This window comes from Marmota monax, unplaced genomic scaffold (genome assembly GCF_021218885.2).
Source record: "Marmota monax isolate L192 unplaced genomic scaffold, Marmota_monax_Labrador192_F-V1.1 WCK01_AAM20220418_F8-fsc00045, whole genome shotgun sequence".
Lineage (NCBI taxonomy): Eukaryota > Metazoa > Chordata > Mammalia > Rodentia > Sciuridae > Marmota > Marmota monax.
Genome location: NW_026692132.1, coordinates 5580623 through 5600812, shown reverse-complemented (window position 1 = coordinate 5600812; position 20190 = coordinate 5580623). Strand labels below are relative to the sequence as shown.

The window sequence follows — 20190 nt, the reverse complement described above, 5'->3', positions numbered from 1 at the left end:
TCTACCAGGATGTAAAACTGCTGTTGTCAAATAATGATTCTGCTTCTCTCAGTAGCAAGGTCATAAAGAGGGTGGTTCCCAAGTCAAGGCTCAGTTACCTCCTTATCACGCTGAAGACCTAGGTCAAGCCAAGACCCGGACTCAGGCTTATAGGACCACAGTTTCTGTGATCTCATGCAAATCATGCTATATTTTCAGTGATATGATTGGTGTTTCTTTGAATTGTGCTTATTTAATCATATTTGACATATTTTCCTCAATAAAACCCATTAGAATTTGAATAGAACCATAATCTTTAAGGTTATGTCATACCTATATGTTCACCACCTTCATCTTACAATAAATACAAATAGGTTATGTGTTTATTGAAAAAACTCATTAATAGAAATAAAATCTGACACAAGAAATAAGTAACAGTATTATTTAAACTGCTGAGGGAGTTTGGGGCATATAAAAATCTTTCCTTCTGAATTACATAAAAAGTTGTGTTTTATTTTAAAATTTTTATAATTTATAATTTTTAACTGTAAAATGACAGGAAAAGTGAAGCATATCAGTGTCTGAGCACATATAATTGGAATACACATGTGACATGCCAGTTATATTAGGGCAGGTGCTAACAGGATTTTTGATGTCTGTTTTGGATTTTCCCCTCCCCTATTTTATTTGTGAATTAGTGCTATTAAGTTTGCATAGCACAAACAACTAGTCTCAAGCATTAAGGATCTCTAAGGAATTCTTTTTTTTTTTCAACCAATTTAAACTGGCATTTATAGAACATTCCACAGAGTAAAGCAAACACATGTTCAAATATACACATAACAAATGCACAAATGCCAAAATAGGCTACATTCTGAACTATAAAATAAGATCTTTTTTAAAATACTTTATTTTTTAGTTATAGTTTGACACAATACCTTTATTTTATTTATTCATTTCTATGTGGTGCTGAGGATGGAACCCAGGGCCTTGCACATGCTAGGTGAGCTCTCCACCCCTAAGCCATAACCCCAGCCCCTCTAAGGAATTCTTTAAAGAATCATCTGTCAGTATTTTAAAGAAAAACTATTTACTTATTCTTAGTTCCTGAAAAAATGTATTCCCTTTACCCACAACAAAATATTCAAACAATATCAAAGTGTAAGATGGTGAATGAAACTATATAAGAAAAAAAATCTGTTTTTTAAAACAAATTACAATAAAATCTCTTTGATTTTCATTCTCCCTTTCAAGTTGTTTTATGTTGGCTCCCCCCCCCCCAAAGATTTGCTAACTAGAAAAGCAGAATATACTTAGACTAGAAAATCAGATATGTTTAACAAAAGAGGAAAAAGTCACCAGGCATCCTATCTAGAGGTGACCACTTTTAATTTCCCCCATAATAGGAATTTAAATTATTCAGTAATTGAGAACCCAAATTAACAATGCTGTCTTGCTCAGTACTCTTGAAGTCAGAAAAATTCTTGTTCTTCTTGTCTTTATTTTCAGAAAGGCCAGGAAATCCTCTGCACAACATCCCCCCAGCCCCCCACTTCACCCCCCCACCCCCACCCCCATCTCCAGCCCTGATTCTGTGAACAGCTTTCCTTTGAGCAAAACCTTCATTTTGGAGCAGAGATTTTCCTCTGGGTCTCTGCCAGGGACCACCTTACTGAAGGGCATCCCCAGGTTGCCTATCCTGCTGCATGCCTCTCACTGACTACCACACCTGTTCCATACCACAGGGTTGGGATGATGTCCCTACCTTTGCAGACTGAACTTAGCTCTTCCAGGTATGCTGGTGAATGACTTGGAGAGTTAACTTTTTGAATAGTCAGCTTTATTTTGACATGGGATAACCTATTTATAAAGGTGAACAGTGACTATAGCATAATAAGATACATGTACTTGTGGAACTTGTGGAATCTGTTTCAGTTTTTATCATCTGCTACAGAAGGTTACTTGTTTAAATTAGATTTTATCACAGTGCATTTATGTCCTAATCAGGAACAATAAAAGTCTGTTTAGAACAGTAAACTTTATAGATGTATTTCCTTTTTATCTGAGGTTAAATATTAAACATTATTACTCTTCCATATATTTATCAGCTCCTGAGTCTAGAGTATTTTCTTAGATTACATTTAACCATTAAGTTCTTCAATATTTATGTTAATAGCATGTATCAGTATCTACTTCAGTTAAGGTAAACAAGAGGACTTCAAAAACATAGAGTTTGATATGTTTTAAGCACTTTAACTCAAACTAATTATTTGCTTCCCTTTAGCATAAGGAGTTCCAACTTACCTTGGAAAAACTCATTGTCCAGAACTGAAGTATCCCATGGAGGAGGCATTCCACTCCCCACCCTCATGATTGCTGGTGTGGGGACAAACGCGCTGTCAACTGGTTGATTTTCCAGAGGTGAACTATATATTTTTGCCTGCTAATTTTAAAGTAAAACAAAAAACAAACATAATATTATTTCTGAACCTTCTGCAGCCAAACTGCTCATGTGTTCCTACAAAAATGCCACAGCTTTAAAGTCCTGGTCCCAGCACTGCCAATCAATTTTCCTAACATTTATTTCTCAACTTACAATGTTTTTTTTGTTTCTGTCTTTTGCAACTGATCATAAATTTCTTCATATCTGTATTAATTATTTTAATTAATTACAGTATTAATGTTCAGGCAAGATATTGAGCTTTGCTTCTAAGACTTCCTATAGGCTTACATAGAATTACACAAATGTTATGGAGTAAGGGTGGTTCCTGGAAATCAGGAAAGAAATTAATCTCTCTCAAGTCAGGAGTGTTGTCTCCAGGGTTCCAGTGGCTGCAATTTTGGATTTTCTAACACTGTGCATATATTATATCAAGAGCACATTAGTTAAAGCAAGTAGTATATTTCAAGATGTGTGAACTTGATGAATTTAAGGAAAAACAGTATTTCTATCCAGAGGTCATCTAGAATGTAGAAATCCTACTCCCACCCCAGAACCATATGGAAATATTTACTAGTTCTAAAACAAAAGCACCGAGAAACATGATATTATTATTATTATTAACTATTGCTAGTTTTAAAGGATTTTTAGGATTTAATTAATACAGATATGAGTTAAAGTTGTTGTCTTTTTTCCCCTTAACTAGCAAATGTTTACCTTGATTTCATCAAATCTAATCACTGATTTGCTTTTAAGCTTTATTTGTTTTCATAACCTTGGAGGAATTATCCACACCCACATTTTTACTGCATTGTGCCAAAACTCCATTTGCATTTCCTCTGTCATTAAACTGGCTCCATTGCTCATGTCTCCACTTCAACTTACCCTGCACTGATCCCTGAACAAGGTTGGCAGCCCTCTTTTCTTTCTCATCTCTTCATTTTCAGCTCAGTCTGCTACCTACTCTGCCTCTTGAATCCCTCTCCTTCCCAAGGGTCCCCTTTCCATTTTATTTTCACCATTACACTTCATCTCATCTTTACTGCCTAACACCAAATGTCTAAGCTTTCCAAAGTTTTTAATGTCTTCACCACAGATCTAAGGTCCTCGTAACCCCTACATTCCTCACATTCTAATAAATTCACTCTTGCCTGGTGTTTTTTCACTCTTGCCTGGTGTTATTATTATTTTTTTTTCCTTCAAGGTCTAGGCCAACTATTTCTTATAGATAGCTGCCCAAGTTTTATTGACATGCAGTTTTCAGCTCCATGGACAAGCCACAACTGACTACTCACAAAGGAGACTTCTTTAGTAAGGAAGAAATTCTCTCATAACTTATTAGTCATTGGATATAGTTTAACACACTAATATAAAATTAAGAAATAGATTTTAGAATCAAAACATAATTACAGTGAGATATTGATTGGAGATAATAAAACTTTAATCATTTGAGAAATCAGATCTAAGTTAATTTTTTTCACCCTAAAGTATATTGAGGTGATCTATTTTGTTCCCTGCAACAAAATGTTTCTGCAACTCTTTATTTGTAATAATAACAATTAGTCATGGATCTTATAATCCATTCTTTCCAAATCTGCAGTTTAAGTAGTTGGTGGAGAATAGATAATATCTGATAACAGATTACCAAGCTTCATTGCCTCTCAACCATTTAACATTTGAATGAACTTCAGATTTCCCCTCTGTAGACCACAGCACATTCCTTGTGGCCTCCTGGACACGTCCTTCAATAGCGAAAATTTACAGTGAAATGGAATGTGCATGTGAGGGTTCAGGTGAAGAGATGAATCTTCCTAGGCCGGGAAGGATCACTCCCATCTACAGACCCTGACACACCTGCTTGATTATGTTTCTGTCTGGATCCTCTTCAAAACTAGCCCTACTCATCTGCATGTTCAGGATGCTTCTGACACATAGAAATGTAAATTAGGCTGTTAAGAGAAAATATCAAGGTTTTATTTACATTCAACTTTAAGTCTACAAGGGTTTTGTGGTGTGTGTGTGCGTGCGTGCGTGTGTGTGTGTGTGTGTGTGTGTATGAAAACTTAAAAAGAAAAAGTAACTGCTTGTCAATGGCTGGTATCTGACATAAAGAAGATTGAACTGCTTTATAGATCTGAACTTTAATTTGAGCAATGTATAAGATATTATTAATAGTGTTCTGAGCAGCAGAATATTGTAGACAATATGTTAAGGGCTTTGTAGGGGTAACTTTATTGCATTATTTTAATAACCCTATGAAGTTGGTACTTCTATTGTCCCTCTTTCCAGAGGTTTCAAGAGTCTGGTCTGAGAAGATGTATTCCAGGGTGTCAGATTCCTGAGCCCTTGCTGACTCCTCCCTGCTCCTGGAAAAGTTCTGCAGCTCTGGGTTTATCAGCACACTGCATCCTAGTGGGAGGCATCTGTAGCCTAACACAGGTCTTAGCACAGCTGGGAAGCATCCTAGTTCTTTGGGGCCCAGAGCAGAGACAATCCCTCCAGGTCCCTGAACAGACACTGATCGTCAGTGTCAGCCTTAGCCTCAACCTCAGACTCTTCTTCAAAATAAAGCTCAATGCTGTGGAGTTGACATAAAAAAAGGAAGCCTATTTCCCATTCCTGTCCTGGAGGATGAAGTCTGACTAACTCTTTGCAGCAAAAATGTGTCTGAAACCTTTCCCAACTTTTTTAAAAAAAATTTTAATTTTAAGATAGGGTCTTTTTCTTTTAATATTTTATTTTTTAGTTGTGGTTGGACACAATGCCTTTATTTTATTTATTTATTTATTTTTATGTGGTGCTGAGGATTGAATCCAAGGCCTCGCATGTGCTAGGCAAGTGCTCTACCGCTGAGCCATAACCCCAGCCCAATGTATATTAAACCTTTTTAACTTTTGATGTAAACCTTTCCTCCTCTTTCTCTCCAGATGTACTGAGCTGCAAGCTTACTGCCCGCAGTTCCCCCAAATGCCATGCTTTTCTAGATCTCTGTGCCTTTGCTCCTGATTTTTGTTCTTTCTGCACTTCTGGAAAATTGCAACTCATCTTTCAGAGTCCAGGTCCTACATCATCATCTCTCTGAATCCCTGTCTAACTCTCCTTGGGCAGAATTAATCCCCACAGTATTTTTTATGCACTTCTGATATTATGCCCATAATTCCATGTTCAAAGTTGTTGTCATTCTTTCCACTTTTACTTCACTAGTCTCTCTCCTTCCTACTACAAATTTCAGTCCCTTTTCTGATCTAGGAAACCAAAGATTCAAAAACAAGAAAGATAAGAAACAGGACCTTGGAAATGAATCAAAGTGACCAAGAAAACATATTTTCCTCCATATCCTGAGTACCAAGCATGGCACCTACCGCACAAGTGATGGATTAGTACCAAATCCAAGCTACTCTACTTACAATAATACTCGTCTTTTCTAGACTCCTCCAATGCATTTTTAAAAATTCATTTGCCACAAATGTTTCCCACATTTGAACAGAATTACTCATTTATTCAATTTTTAATACTGTGCTTTTTATGTCCTCTCTCTCTGGACTCTTAGAACAAGTGTGTGAATTAGGTGGGCATTATCATTCCCATTTTTCAGATGAGAAAACAATTTCAAGCAAGTGCTTTACTTATCATGTAAATTATACATGGTAGTATTGGCTATTCTCATTCATCTGATCTGATCTCTAATCCTGTTCTTTCTACTATGTTGGTTCTTATTTTTATTTTACTAATGACATTGTCTTTGGTTAGTCATCTTTCTGAAAAGAGGAATCTTGTCTTAAACATTCCCTGCCATCCTCTGCATGAGACATACTTTGCATTGAGTTATGAAATAGTTAAATAAAAGCAGCAACCAGGAATTACCCTCTAACAAATAATTATTTCTATATTGAATTAATAAATTAATTTATGATTTGCCAAAGTAGAAAACTATACATGCAGTTGTTGGTAAAGATTATAACAAAAATTAAGACATTAAACATTTATAATTTTTAACATTTACTAGTACTCAGGAAAGCATGCTGGAGGTAGGACAGCATAGAGGTTAAACATATCAGCTCCACATAGTTCAAATCCTGGCTCTGTCCATTAAAGCCATATGACTTTGGGAAAGTTACTTAACTTCTTTGTACCTTAGTTTTTTTCTTGGTAAAATGAAAATAACAGCAACAATGAGAATCACAACAATTTCCTTAGAGGGTTGCCAGGTGATTAAATCTACTAATAGTTGTTAAAATAGTTAGAATGGTACCTAGCACTTCCTTATTGTTGGCTATTACTATTCTTCTGGGGTTATAGAGAATTTCCTGGAGGAGTCTTGCTGGTATTTGAAACTCAATAAGCTAGAAATATGTCCCCCAGGACTAGAGGCATGGTCTCAAAATGCTGGCTTTCAGGATCTCTGTCACAGTACAGAAAAAGTCTGAGTAATATGAGGCCTTTTACACAGCTGCACTCTACCGATATTGTCTGCAATTCTGACATGATTAGTTAGACAAACAAACTTTCAGTCAGAGAGTAACCTTAGAATATTTGAGATCATCCTAGGGCAGCCAAACCTGCAGAGCAGCTGTTGGAGCTGAAACCTAAGCTCGCTGATTTTATCAAATGCCTCAGTAAAGTCAACAAATTAGCTTTTCAAGGGATTCTTGAATTTATTGTGTCTGTTTTCCCACCTAGGTCATATCCACCAATGTACCTTGTGACTTTGACCCACTTATTCATTTCCTCTTCCAGTTACAGAGTGCTCAGGTTGTGTCAGGCAGGGGGGATGCACAGGTGGGCGTGACACAGTCCTTGGGTGTGGGAGCTCCCACAGCCCAGTGTGATAAGTGCCACACTGGAGGTGGGTTCCCAGGGGCACAAAGCTAGCAGTATCACCTAAGAGTGAACACAGCCAGAATTGTTCAGAAATGAAGAGTGGCCCAGGCCATATGTTTTGACTCTATTCTTGAAGATAGATTTTAACTTTGGACTCCTGTAAGGAGATAGTTCTCACGTGGAGACCACTTGTTCCACTGGGAAAATTTGGCAATATCTGGAGACACCTTTGATTGTCACATTTGGGTGGAGGAGAGCTTCTGGCATTCAGTAGGTGGAGGCCAGGGATGCTGATGAACATGTCATGATACACAAGATAGCCCTCCAGCAGAGAATTATTCAGCTCTACATGCCCACAGTGCTAAGTTTGAGAGAAACTCTGGGCTTCATCTCTAAGTTTCTATCTAGCTCTAAAAGTTCTGTTTCTGAGAATTCTTGCTTCTATCAAGCTTCTGCAAATGTTTTAATAGCAACTTCTTTTCCCTTCTTTTTGGGAGGTCATCCAATAATGTATTACAACCACCCATAAAATACTGAAATCCCTTTGTACCATTCCTACCCAGCTGCCAACTAAGTGGTAGGAAGTTCCTCATCTCAAATCTTGGCAAGAATCCCCATGGCATCAGTGGCCAACTTCTAGTTCTCTGCAGGCTAAGGGGACAGGACTTTTATGAATAAATAAGGGAAATCTACAAGTCATACAGAACATATAGCACTTGTACTATTTTCTCTCTCCTACTCCTTATAATAGCTGTTAATTGTGAGCCACAACCACTGACCTGAATCACAATTTCTCAACTCTTTCTATTTATTTATTTACTTTTGTTTTGATACTGGGGATCGAACCCAAGCATGCTCTACCTCTGAGCTACATCCCAGCCCTTTTTATTTTTGAGATAGGTCTCACTAAGTTGTGAGGGTCTCATTTAGTTGTCAAGGCTGTCCTTGAACTTGTGATCCTCCTGCCTCAGTCTCCTAAGTCACTGGATCATAGGCATGTATCGCCATGCTGGGCTCCAGCTCTTCCCTTTTAGACTGACATACTCTGAGCTACAAAATAGTTAAATAAAAGCAGCAACCAGGAGATACCCTCTACGAGAGAATTATTTCTATGTTGATATTTATTGATCCTCAGACGGGATTTTTAAATTTTAAGAATGCCAAATTAGTTCTATCAATCAGTAAGTTTTAGGCATTTATGTTTTTTAATGTAGATTCTCCATCTGCTTCAGATCTCATGGCTCTTAAATGGCAGAGGATGGTCAGTTGAGCCCTTCTTTCAGGAAAATTAAGAGCACAGAAGCATTCTGAACCAGGGCTGTCTCTTCTTAGAAAGCAAAACCAAATGCAGAGAACAAGCTACTTGAGTCCACTGCTCAGTTATAGAAGTTTCTGCAGGTAGCTACTAACTGAGGTCAATATGCAGACAGGGCTTTGAGACTGACTCCTATAGGCATCACTGACTCCTGACCGTGAAGTTATAGAGACCTGGGTTTTCTAATCCTGACTCCACCTTCTGCCAGTGTGACCTTCAGCAGGATCTTTAATTTCTCTAAGCCTTGGTTTCTTCATCTTTCATATGGGGCCAACAATAGTATGTACTTCAAATATTTTTCTCAATTAAATAAAATGAGAAGGGCTGGGGTTGTAGCTCAGTGGCAGAGCGCTTGCCTAGCACATGTGAAGCACTGGGTTCGATCCTCAGCACCACATAAAAATCAATAAATAAAATAAAGGTAATGTGTCCATCTACAACTAAAAAAATATAAAAAGATTAAATGAGCAGTGTTAAGTACCTCTATAATAATAATACATTCTCTGCAAGAGCGTTGCAATTCCTGGTGCTGGAGTCATGACTGGGACTGAAGCACACGGAGGACTCAAAATAGTGTATTACTCTTATCCAGAAAGAAGCTGCATTACTTTGAAGAGGAAAGGCGATTTGCTTTTGTTTTTAGTGTCAAGAATCTCTTTGTAGGCATACTACTCATCAGAATTCTACTCATGCTTCTTGTAAAAGTGGGCGAAGTCCTAGTTCTAAGGCCATGATAAGTTGAAAAATGCCTCTGCCCTTCTCCTGATGTAGATCCTTTCCAAAAGTCTGCCCTTCTTTCATTTCCAGACCACATAAGTTACACAGAGAGACACAGGCAGAAAAACACATACATAGAATTTTGGTATACTTTTTTTTGTCTTCAGAAAAAGCAGAAACAGAAAACTTAGAGCTTCAGTCTCATAAGCATGTGATCATAGCGGTACATTTAAATTTAAGCCTTTGGTGTAGAGAGGGTCATACTGGTCCCATCTCTTCATGTGAACCTGCTCCAGCCAAGGGCACCTCACATCTCTCTGAATGTAAATGATGATCACACTCAGAAAGTCCAGACCACACCAGTTTACAAAGCTGCCTGTAGTTGCCTCTTGCCCCTTCCCCTGTCCAGCTCATTAGGGCTATGCAGGAGTGACACATAGTAAAATATCAGAGATCTGCCAATGGTGGTATAGAAACACCATGGCCCACTTCTTCCAGGCAGAGCCTTATATTTGAGCCTTCCAGTTCCAGAGCCAACTGGAAATCAACCACAATTGGGGAATTTGAACTCTGGAGGAGAAATCTAAGCTTCTGAAGTAAAGTCGAAGCTGAGCCAAGGAAAATCAAACTTAAGTAGGCTTCCAACCTGGGATTACTGGGTTTCTTAGTGTAACCTATAGTTCTCCTGTCACTTACCACAGTCGTTCCCCTTGCAGGCTCAGGAGGTCCTACATGGCCATCACACCTGTGGAAGGGATTTAAAATAATTTCTTAGAAGAGCCACCAAGAGGAGATTAACAACATATTTACCATTATATGTTGAAATCTCAAGTTTTTAAAAAATCTTTTAGTTGTAATTGGACACAATACCTTTATTTTATTTATTTTTATGTACAGGTAAGGATCGAACCCAGGGCCTTGCATGTACTAGGCGAGCGCTCTGCTGCTGAGCCACAACCCCAGCCCTCAAGCTGTTTTTTTTTTTGTGTGTGTGTGTGTGCTCTGTAGACAGACATTTCTTGATTAATGCGTTATTGAACAAAATTTCAGAAATCTTTTCCTGTGATTGCTTAGTCAATGTTTTACAATGTTGCCACTTAGGTGATCAAGAAAACAGCATAAAAACATAATAACAAAACAGTTGCATCTGTTGAGTGTTTATTTACACCTGTTGAATGTTTACTGTGTGACAGGCTCTGTTCTCATGCTCCATCCACATAGTAACTTCTTCATATACTTCACTTCCATGAGGTGGATATAATGGCTGTTCCCATGTGACAGATGAGAAGATGGAAACACAGGAAGTTAGACAACACTGCTCAAGGAACACTGTCAGTGGTTGGGCTAGGAGTTAGGCTCAGGTTGTCTGAATCCAGAGCCCTCTTTAACAGTGTGGCACATTGACTCTTCCTGCAAACACTTTGTTTCTGTGCATTTTTCTTCCAAAAAGAAATTAATTCAGGACCAGACTTAATCCATAAGAGAATTGTTGAAAAAGAAAACTCTAAGCTGGGTGTGGTGGCCACACCTGTGATCCCAGCTGCTTGAGAGGCTGAGGCAGGAGGATTGCAAATTTGAGGCAGCCTGTGCAACTTAGCAAAACCATGTTTCAAAACAAAAAATAAAAAGGGCTGGGGTTGTGCCAGGTGTGGTGGCGCACGCTTGTGATCCTAGTGGCTTGGGAGGTGGAGGCAGGAGGATCATGAGTTCAAAGCCAGACTCAGCAATTTAATGAGGTGCTAAGCAACTCAATGAGACCCTGTCTCTGATAAAATACAAAATAGGGCTGGGGATGTGGCTCAGTGGTCAAGTGCCCCCAAGTTCATTCCCTGGTACCCCCCCCCCCAAAAAAAAGGCTGGGGTTGCTGGGGTTGTAACTAAATGGTAAAGTGCCCCTGGGTTGTGTACACACACACACACACACACACACACACACACTATAAATATTGCTTTAGGATTATTTATTTTTAAAGATGCCTGACATTATATAATCATTTTGGAGGAACAAATATACTTTTACTATTTGTGTTGCTCCTTTCGAATTTAGTGAGAAGGTAAAAAATTTATAAGATCTTTTACATTTATAATCTTATTCCAAAGTACAGTCAGCCTGAATTCTTATTCAATATTTAATAGACCGTTGTGACTCAGAGCTCCTTATGATATCAGGCCATCTCTTCCACCAAACAACAACAACAACAACAAAAAATAGCAAGGAGAGTACTAAGTTAAACAAACTGGGACTCTTAAGTTGGAATAGTCCAAGGTGGCCAGGCACAGCTGTCTTTCATTTGGACTCCTTGCTGCTTTGTGGTTCATGAAAGTTGAGCAAGAAACCTGGGAGGCCGAATCATTTGATATCTCAAAAATATCCACATGTCATGTATTTTATAGTTTAACTCAAAATTTAAACAGAAATTGAAATCAATATTATGGGTATTTTTCATATTACTCTGAATTTTTCTCTCTACTAGTAATATCTGGAGGTTAAATCCAGATTGAGTATTCCTTTTCCAAAATGCTTGGGACCTGAAGTGTTTTGGATTTCAGGGTTTGGATTGTGTGTGTACACATGCGTATGTGTCCTATATTTAACTAATGAGATATGTTGGGACACAAATCTAAACATGAAATTTATTTATGTTTCGTGTACTATAAACACATACACACACACACACACACACAGCCAGAAGGTAGTTTTACACAGTATTTCTAGTGCATCTGAAGTTTGACTGCAACCCATCACGTGAGGTGAGGTGTGGAATTTTCTACTTGTGGTGTCATGTCAGTACTCCAAAAGTTTTATATTTTGGAACACTTTGGATTTTGAATTTTTGAATTAGGGATGGTTTCATTTTTTATCTTTCCTCTCTGTAAATATCGAGGCCACATTCCTCTTACATGCTATATACTATTTTGAGCTCTTTAGTAAAAACAAATATGACTGAGATAGGGACCTGTTCTCTGAGAGTTTTCAACAACAGCACAGACTAAAAAGTCAAAATACCAAAAGGCAAGGCTTGATAAGGACAATAAAGAGATTTAAATAAAATACACTGAAAATGCAGAGGGGCCCATAAGCATTTCCTGGGGATAAACAGGGAAAATGATAGGGAGAAGCTGGCGGGGAACAGGCACAGAGGCGAAAGAACTGCAAGAGCAAAGGCTTGGAGGTGCTGCAAGGGAGGTTGGGGACCAGCAAGTAACTCGGTTTGCCTAGAGCCAACAGTATCTGCTGATGGTGCAGATTCTTCCCAGATACCTGCCAGGCTGCAGCCCTCACAGTGCATCCCCACAGCCCAACTCTTACCAGCTCTCCAGGGCCCTTATCTGACTTGGAGCAAGGGCAGCAGGGGCAGGTTGCTGAGAATGGCAGGTGAATGGAAGAAGCAGTTAACAGACCAGAGGATGTCTGGCTCATAATTAGACAGAGTATCACCAAATGCAAGTGTGTGCAGCCAGTGTAAAGATGCACCCTCACCTGAGAGTGTGCACGGCTATGTGTGCCAATATGGACTTTGGTAGGAGGGGGTAGGACTCTGCTGACATGGGGCTCCAGAGTCTCTGCACCCACTCCAGACCCTCCACAAGCAAACTCATGTTTCTGATAAGAAAAAACTTCCACTTGTAGAGTGAATAGAAGCAATAGCAATGCCATATAGTCTATGTTGGCATGAGCCTGCCAGACTTTGCCATGTCAAAGGATACAAAAATACCTCATCTCCTATGTTGTAGTGATGCCACGTCTTAGAGACTCCTTACAAATACCCCCACTTCTCCATCCCCAATCATTCTGCCTGATAGTTACCTTTCACATTTTCTCTTCTGGACTTTCCATAATCCTTCACACCACCATTGGAAAGATCTGTCTAAAATGCAAATTAGATCTTTTCAATCCCCTGCCTAAAATTCTAAATTTTAAAAGGCCTTACACAAGACCTTTCTTTTATGTGCTGAACCCTCCAGACAACCCTTCATCTGTAGAACTTCATCTCCCCACATTCCACTTATCATGGGTATCTGAACCCCAGGCTTGTCAAATTAATTCCACCTCTATAATTCTCTCTTCTTTTTAGACCTTTGCAAATACCAAAAATTCTCATTCAATAAAGTAGAGTAGTATTTGCAAGGTGTGATGGCACATGTCGTAACGCCAGCTACTTGGGAGGCTGAGGTAGAAGGAATGCAAGTTTGAGGCCAGCCTTGGCAACTTAGTGAGACCCAGCCTCAAAATAAAAAATAAAAGGGGTTGAGGATATGAACTCAGCATCCCTGAGTTCAATCCCTAATACTGAGAGAGAGAGAGAGAGAGAGAGAGAGAGGTGGGGTTCAACAATATTCTTTTCTAATCAGAGCCATGGGTGATTTTCCTTCAAGTGTTGTGGAGCACACTTTAACCACTGAGAAGCTCCACTGGGATGGCCACAGGCACTCCACATTCTCCTTCTAGCTCTCCCTCTCCTTCCTATCTAATTAATCAACAAATCCTGTGGATCCACACTCATAAATCATCCTCTTTTCAGCATCTCCCTGCTCTTACTGTAGTTAAGACTTTGGTCATCTCTTGCCTTTATTATTTCAACAACCCCTTAGCTTTCTTTCTGTCTCCAGGTTTGTACCAATCAAATCTATTCTGTATACTTTAGCCAGAGCGATCAGTACATATTAATTCATGCCAGTCCCTGCAGACTTCCATTTGCTCTCATGAAAGTTGAGGCCCCAAGCAACTTAGTGAGATCCTGCCCCCTCTCACAAGAGGGGGCACTGGGGATATGGCTCAGTGGTTAAGTGCCCCTGGGTTCAATCCCAGTACCAAAATAATAATAATAATAATAATAATAATAATAATAATAATAATAATAGTAGTAGTAATAATCCCAGTACCAAAATAATAATAATTATTATTAGTATAATAATAATAATAATTATTATTATTAAAGCAATCAATGGAAAAAATACACATACATTCACTCATGCATGTGGAGTATGTGCAGGGGAGAGAAAGAGGAATATACCAAAATGTTAGTATTAGTCCAGATCAGTGAATGCGGATGATTTTATCTTTACACATATGTAATAAGGACAAAATAGTATTATTTTAAAAGGGATTAATGGCTGCCCACTGATACAGGATCACGTCTAAGCTTCTTAGTATTGCATATATAAGGTCCCTGTGTTCTGGCCTCTGCCAGACTCTTCCATTCCTCCCACCTCTCACTGAATCTTGGTGACCTGGTTGAATTCCTGTTTTCTCTACTTTCTGCAACTTGGTTGGTGTTATTTCTTTTACTTGGTATAGCCTGTGGATCTTAGTTGCCTAGTAAACATTGACTCCCCTCTTCCAGAAAGCCTTCTGGGTCCTTGAGTCTGAGTTAAGCACTTCTCCTATGTTTCCAGGCAAGAATATCATACATCATCACAGCTCTCACCACATTACACCACAGTCATCAGAGGACTTGGGTGTTGCTCAGGCTATAGCCAGGCCACCTGCTATTCCTGTGTGAATTCTAAAAGGCATCCCTTCCTTAGGACCCCTTAGTGTCATTTGCTGGAAATTGCCACAATAAATATGATGATCATGATGCACTTCTCAGAGTACTGTGGTATACCCCCTGCCCAGCCATACACAGTAATCGGATGTTCCTTACTAGATTCTAAAGTCTATAGGCATGGACTTTGGTTTTTTTTTTTTTCACTATTTTATCTTCAGTATTAAACATAGTGTCTGATCTTGGGTAGGACTTTGATAAAAGCTTGATAAATATATATGAAAGGGAACCTGTGGCCTTGTTATACCCATGCCAGGAACTTTGTCAGCCCTTATCACAGTGATAACCAAACTGCAGTGGTTCCCAGCCCTGAATGGGAATCATTATATCCTGGAGAATTAAAAACTAAAAAATAAATCTCCCTGTGCCCCAATTCAGACCTCTGATTTAGAATCTCAAGATAGGGGTCTGATTATCTGTCTTATTTTATTTATTTATTTTTATTTAAAAATTGGGGGAGGGGATTGAACACAAGGGCATTCTAACACTGAGCTACATCCTCAGTATTTTGTTTTGTTTTGTTTGCAATGCTGGAGATTGAACCCAGGATATCAAACATACTAGTTAAGTGCTCTACCATTGAGCTATATCCCCTTCCCCAGTCACTTTTATTTTATATTTGTGAGACGGGGTCTCATTAAGTTGCTGAGGGTCTTGCTAAGTTGCCCAGGCTGGTCTTGAACTTGCAATCCTTCTGCTTCAGCTTCCTGATCTGGGATTACAGGTGTGTACCACTGTGCCTGTCTGTCATTAGTTTTAAATTGTTGATGAGATTATAATAATGACCAACCAGATCAACTGGGAACCATTGGCCACCCAGAATGAAACTTCAAACCACTCCTCTTGTCTGGCCTCTCCCTCCTGTCACCACAAGCCTACTGTTCATCTGTGGACACCACGCCTGGAATCTACAAGGAACCAGAAGGAACATTGCCAAGGTAGAATCTTGCTTACTCTGATGTCTCCTTAAGTTTAAGTGTCTTGGATTCCTTGTATCTTCCCACTTGAACACAGGCACTCAAGTAGGAAAGAGGAAGCAGGCGGGGAGGGAGAGAGAGAAATATCCAGGGGGGAAAAATCTGCTTTTTAACTTTCCAAAACAGTATTTGATCTTTTTGCTTTACATAAGGGAGGTTGCAGTTGAACAGTCTGAGCTGTGTACGCCCTATGGATCAGACAAATTTGGACAAGTCTGAAGTAGCAGCTAGGAGGATCCACCAAAGCTCTTTGCATATGAAGGGAAGAAAATCATCTGAAAGGAGCAGGGCAGTGGGCACGCACACTCTTGTTCCAAGATCACAGTTATCACTCCAATCACAACTCTGTAGTGAGCAGTCACCATATGCTAAGCTCTATGATCATTCTCAAAGAAATGAGGGCTCTTTGAGAACCTTATGAAGTAGTTTGCTTGTACTTCCACCTCTCCCTAGAAGTTGGGACTGCCACAAGGGAAAGAGTAAGGAGAAAAATATGCACATGCCTAAAATCACCATAACCAACTGGTAGTAGGTAGTTGTGCAGCTTGAGAGTAAACAGCTCCCTTGAGTCAGTGGAACCTGACTTCTTGGTGGAGCATGGAACAGAGTGGCAAAGTACCCTACCTAGTAGGTAGGGCATCACTGGAATGGTTTGTGAGGAGGACTGCATTTAAAAGCTCACACCATATACTACTGGATATTTACTGAACTATGTGGAGGGACTCTGTGAGGACAGAGTTACTAAAATTCTGTGTGTGGGGAAGGGGGGGAAGGGGGGGAAGGGGAGGAGGTGGGGAAGGTGGGGAGGTGGGGAAGGGGGGAAAAGAGGGGAAGGGGGGTGCTGAGCACCATATGTCACAAACACCAAATACCCTATAACAAGATAAAATCTAAGGGAAAATGTAGGGGAAAGCTACAAGCAAGATATGTAGGTTCTTGAATTTGTTGGCTAGCAATTAATAAAATATAAACAGAAAATATTTTTCTTTTTTCCTGGATTTGAGTCAGGTCAATCATTTACTAATAGTATTAAAATCATGATGGGAAAACTGAGGAGTACCATTTGGGAAGAGGAGGAAATCATTTTTTAAACAGCAATGGTTAATCTTTTTTTATATATAAATTCATAAAGTCACTGTGTTCCCATGGCTTTTTTAATCCATTGATAATAAGAAACCAAAGTTTAAGATGCCATATACAGTAGGCCCCTCTATCCTGGGGAGGGGATATGTTCCAAGACCCCCTGTGGGTACCTGAAACCATTTATAGGATAAAAACCTGAGAATATTATTTTTTCCTCATATTTACATATGATAAAGTTTAATTTAAAAATTAGGCATAGTAAGAGAGTAACAACAACCAATAATAAAATAGAACAATTATAACAATATATTGTAATAAAAGTTATGTAAATATGTTCTCTTTCTCTTTCAAGGTATTTTATTGTATTCTACTGTATTTTTGGACCATGGCTGATTGTGGGTAGCTAAAATGATGGATTTGGGTGGTGGGGGGTTGGGGCTGGGCCGGATATTGTAATTCTATTGGCTGGCCCTTAAAGTAAACAAGTATAACTGTTAAGGTGATGAAGCCCACTTTTTTTCTGAAGAAGGTTACCTGCTATCCAGTGTTATTTTTTCAGTTAAAACCAAAGCTTAGAAGAGGAAAAGAAATGTCTCTGATAATCAAGTATTGAGTTGTACAGAAAGCTGGCTTTTTCATGTAAGGGTTGGTTCTTTTTCTCTGATTGGCAAAAAGATCCTCTAACCTACTTTCATGACTTGTTCTCCAGAGTACCAAATGCGACAATGCAAGCCATCGATGGCTTCAGCAAGTAGAAACCTGACAGCTGCTTCACACAAAATGACTGGGCTTCCTGGGCTCTCTGTCAAGTCCTTCCAATATGCTTGCAGCAAGGAGGATTCGGGAGTCTGTTTTCTGAAGGTTGATTTTGTATTTTGGAAGATCAAGACTTTCAAAGAAAGTTAAACCCTATCTGGGATTTAAAAAGCCCTCAAGATGTATGATACACAATTTATATAAACTGCCACACTTAAAAATACCCGTACGCTTACATTTAGGATTAGTATCCAAATATTTAGGTCATATTCATATTCAAATTCAAAAATAAAAAGGATATGATTTTGCATTTTATCTTCTAAAACCGCTTCAGAGCAACCACCAGTGTCTTCATTGTATATTTTACACTAGCAGAAATTAATAAATATGTATCATATTAATGATCATTAAGATAAATGTTAATTAAATTCATCCACTTACATTTTAAAAGTAAATTTTATTTAAAGATAAAAGATTCTGAAAACTGATGAACATACACATATACTTAAAAATTTTGTTTCATTTCTGCATATTATATTTTGGTTTGTTTAAAAGAGCTATAAGTTATTTTGGTATCTAAGAGAGACATTTGCTAAACAGAATCTTGCAAGTTTTAACTTTTATTTTTCAATTTGATCTGTAGCCAAAGCACATGACACCATGAGTGAAGATTACAGACCTTTTATCTTCTTTGATTCACTTTTACAGTATCTTGAAATATGAACTTGGAAATAACTTGTCCAGAGAGTTAACAGGTTTCTCAACTTTTCTGACTTTATTAATATTAGACTGTTCAGCCATATAAAATTTGCTTTAGAGAAAATCACTGAAAATACAAATTCTATGACAAATCCTAGCTACGACACACTGGCAGTATTTCTTTTCTCTTTAAAACAAATATTTCCTTTGCAGGAAATGCTCCTTGATTTTAAATTCCCCACATGAGAAAGAATTACTAGTGTCTCAAGTATTTTAAAAAAGAAAGTAACTCACCTACTTGAAGTCTTTTTCCTCTCAAGTGATTCTGGTAGGGACAGTCACATAAATCTACATTTTGCTCAGCTCTTCCTTATTTCATCAGACAAAAAGAGCCTCAGGTGAGAGCTGAAAGTAAAAATCCTGCTATCCACCCAAGAGGGGAAGCCAGTGCTCTGCCAAGCCTGGGAGTCTCATCACACGCCCCACCAGCTGCTTGCTGCCTCTTGTTTTTCAGCAACAGTGACCTCCAACACCTTTTATTTAGCTGTGTAACGCAATCTGAATGGTTTGACGGCACAGGGAACACATCACGTGCCAAGCCAACACCTTAAGAGGGTGGGAAGCTTTGCAACCAGGAAGACATGCCAAAATATTTAGCAGTCAGCTCAAATACACATCAGCATAGCCTTGCTTGTTTTTCATGAAACAATCCAACAAAGTAATGAGTCAAGATAAACTGATTTCTGCAGTTCTAAACCAGGAACCATCTGGAACTATGCTACCACCTCTCCAAAAGCTTCCTCTCCCTCACCTTATATTTAAATCCTGGGTAACCACACGGGGATGGCTTGCTGTCAATATTTCTGATAACAATCATGCTTGCTTTCTCTTCTCTCTGTTTTGGAAATTCTGTTTTCTTGTTTTCTTTTGCTTATCTCATATTTACTCTTTTCTAGTCTTTATGCGCCAACTCCCCTTATGAGACCAGGGACATACATCCTCCTAAAAGGAGCAGTTTTGATTTAAATATATCTTCCCAGATAAAGCATAAGAACATACTATTGGAGCAGTGGAACAACTGCCAATAACTATTTCCCAACATTTAACCCATCATTTAACAAGTGTACCACCAAGGACGATTGCAGTTGAGTAGAAGTTGAATTTCAGGTGAGTCAAGTCTCATGGTTTCCTAAGAACTTTGTCACTGTTTGAGCTAAGACCTGTTTCTTTTGTTACTGTATGAATTGAAATTCCAAGAACAAACATTAAACTAAATGGGCAACTGGCCTCTGACATCAAATAACTAAGGAGCTGTCACATGATCTGAGTTTAACTCACCCTTTCTGTCCCAGAGATTGAAGCTTTAAAGTCTCCTTCCCAGGTTTTCTGAATGAAAACAAGGAAGCAAATGATGATCTGAAGCTCAGTCGGGAAGGCACAGATGTGGTTTTTTTTTGATTAGTTAGAATTTTAGATCTTGATGTTTGTAACTCCATAGGATCTAAAAAGAATCATAAGAATTTTTGCATTGTTAAAATCTTTCCAGAAAAATACACATGAAAGAATGAACCTTTCACTCTTGTTTCCCCTCTCTCCCTCTATGCAGTCTAGAAACAGGTCAGGATTCCTCGCAGGAAGACTCTGGGAATGAAGGGGAACCAGAACAGCCTCTCAGAGTCCTATGCCCCTGCTGGTTCTGCCCAATAGAGAATATCCTCACAAGCTGCAGGGCGACTTTCAGTATGTACATGGGTCACAATTCTGTAGGTGATCTCTTGCCTTACGCCAGCTGTGAGTCTTTCTCATCATGTCTTCCCCATGGATGTCCAACACTCATGGTAGTAAATTGGGAGC

General features: G+C 38.9%; 1 protein-coding gene across 6 annotated transcripts in view; it reads right to left on the bottom strand.

The window, feature by feature from the left end:
- Positions 1-20190, bottom strand: part of Exph5 (exophilin 5) — a 91647-nt gene that overhangs the window by 8538 nt on the left and 62919 nt on the right. For 3 of the 6 annotated variants that reach the window (XM_058586497.1, XM_046466253.2, XM_046466273.2), the window contains exons 3-5: positions 19675-19837; positions 9969-10017; positions 2284-2422 (exon numbers count right to left, since the gene is read on the bottom strand). In XM_058586497.1, coding sequence (XP_058442480.1) covers positions 2284-2422; positions 9969-10017; positions 19675-19837 — 351 coding nt within the window. Of the gene's footprint in view, positions 1-2283; positions 2423-9968; positions 10018-18630; positions 19653-19674; positions 19838-20190 lie in introns of those variants that run through there. The other 3 variants (XM_046466264.2, XM_046466282.2, XM_058586503.1) reach the window with 3 other exon arrangements.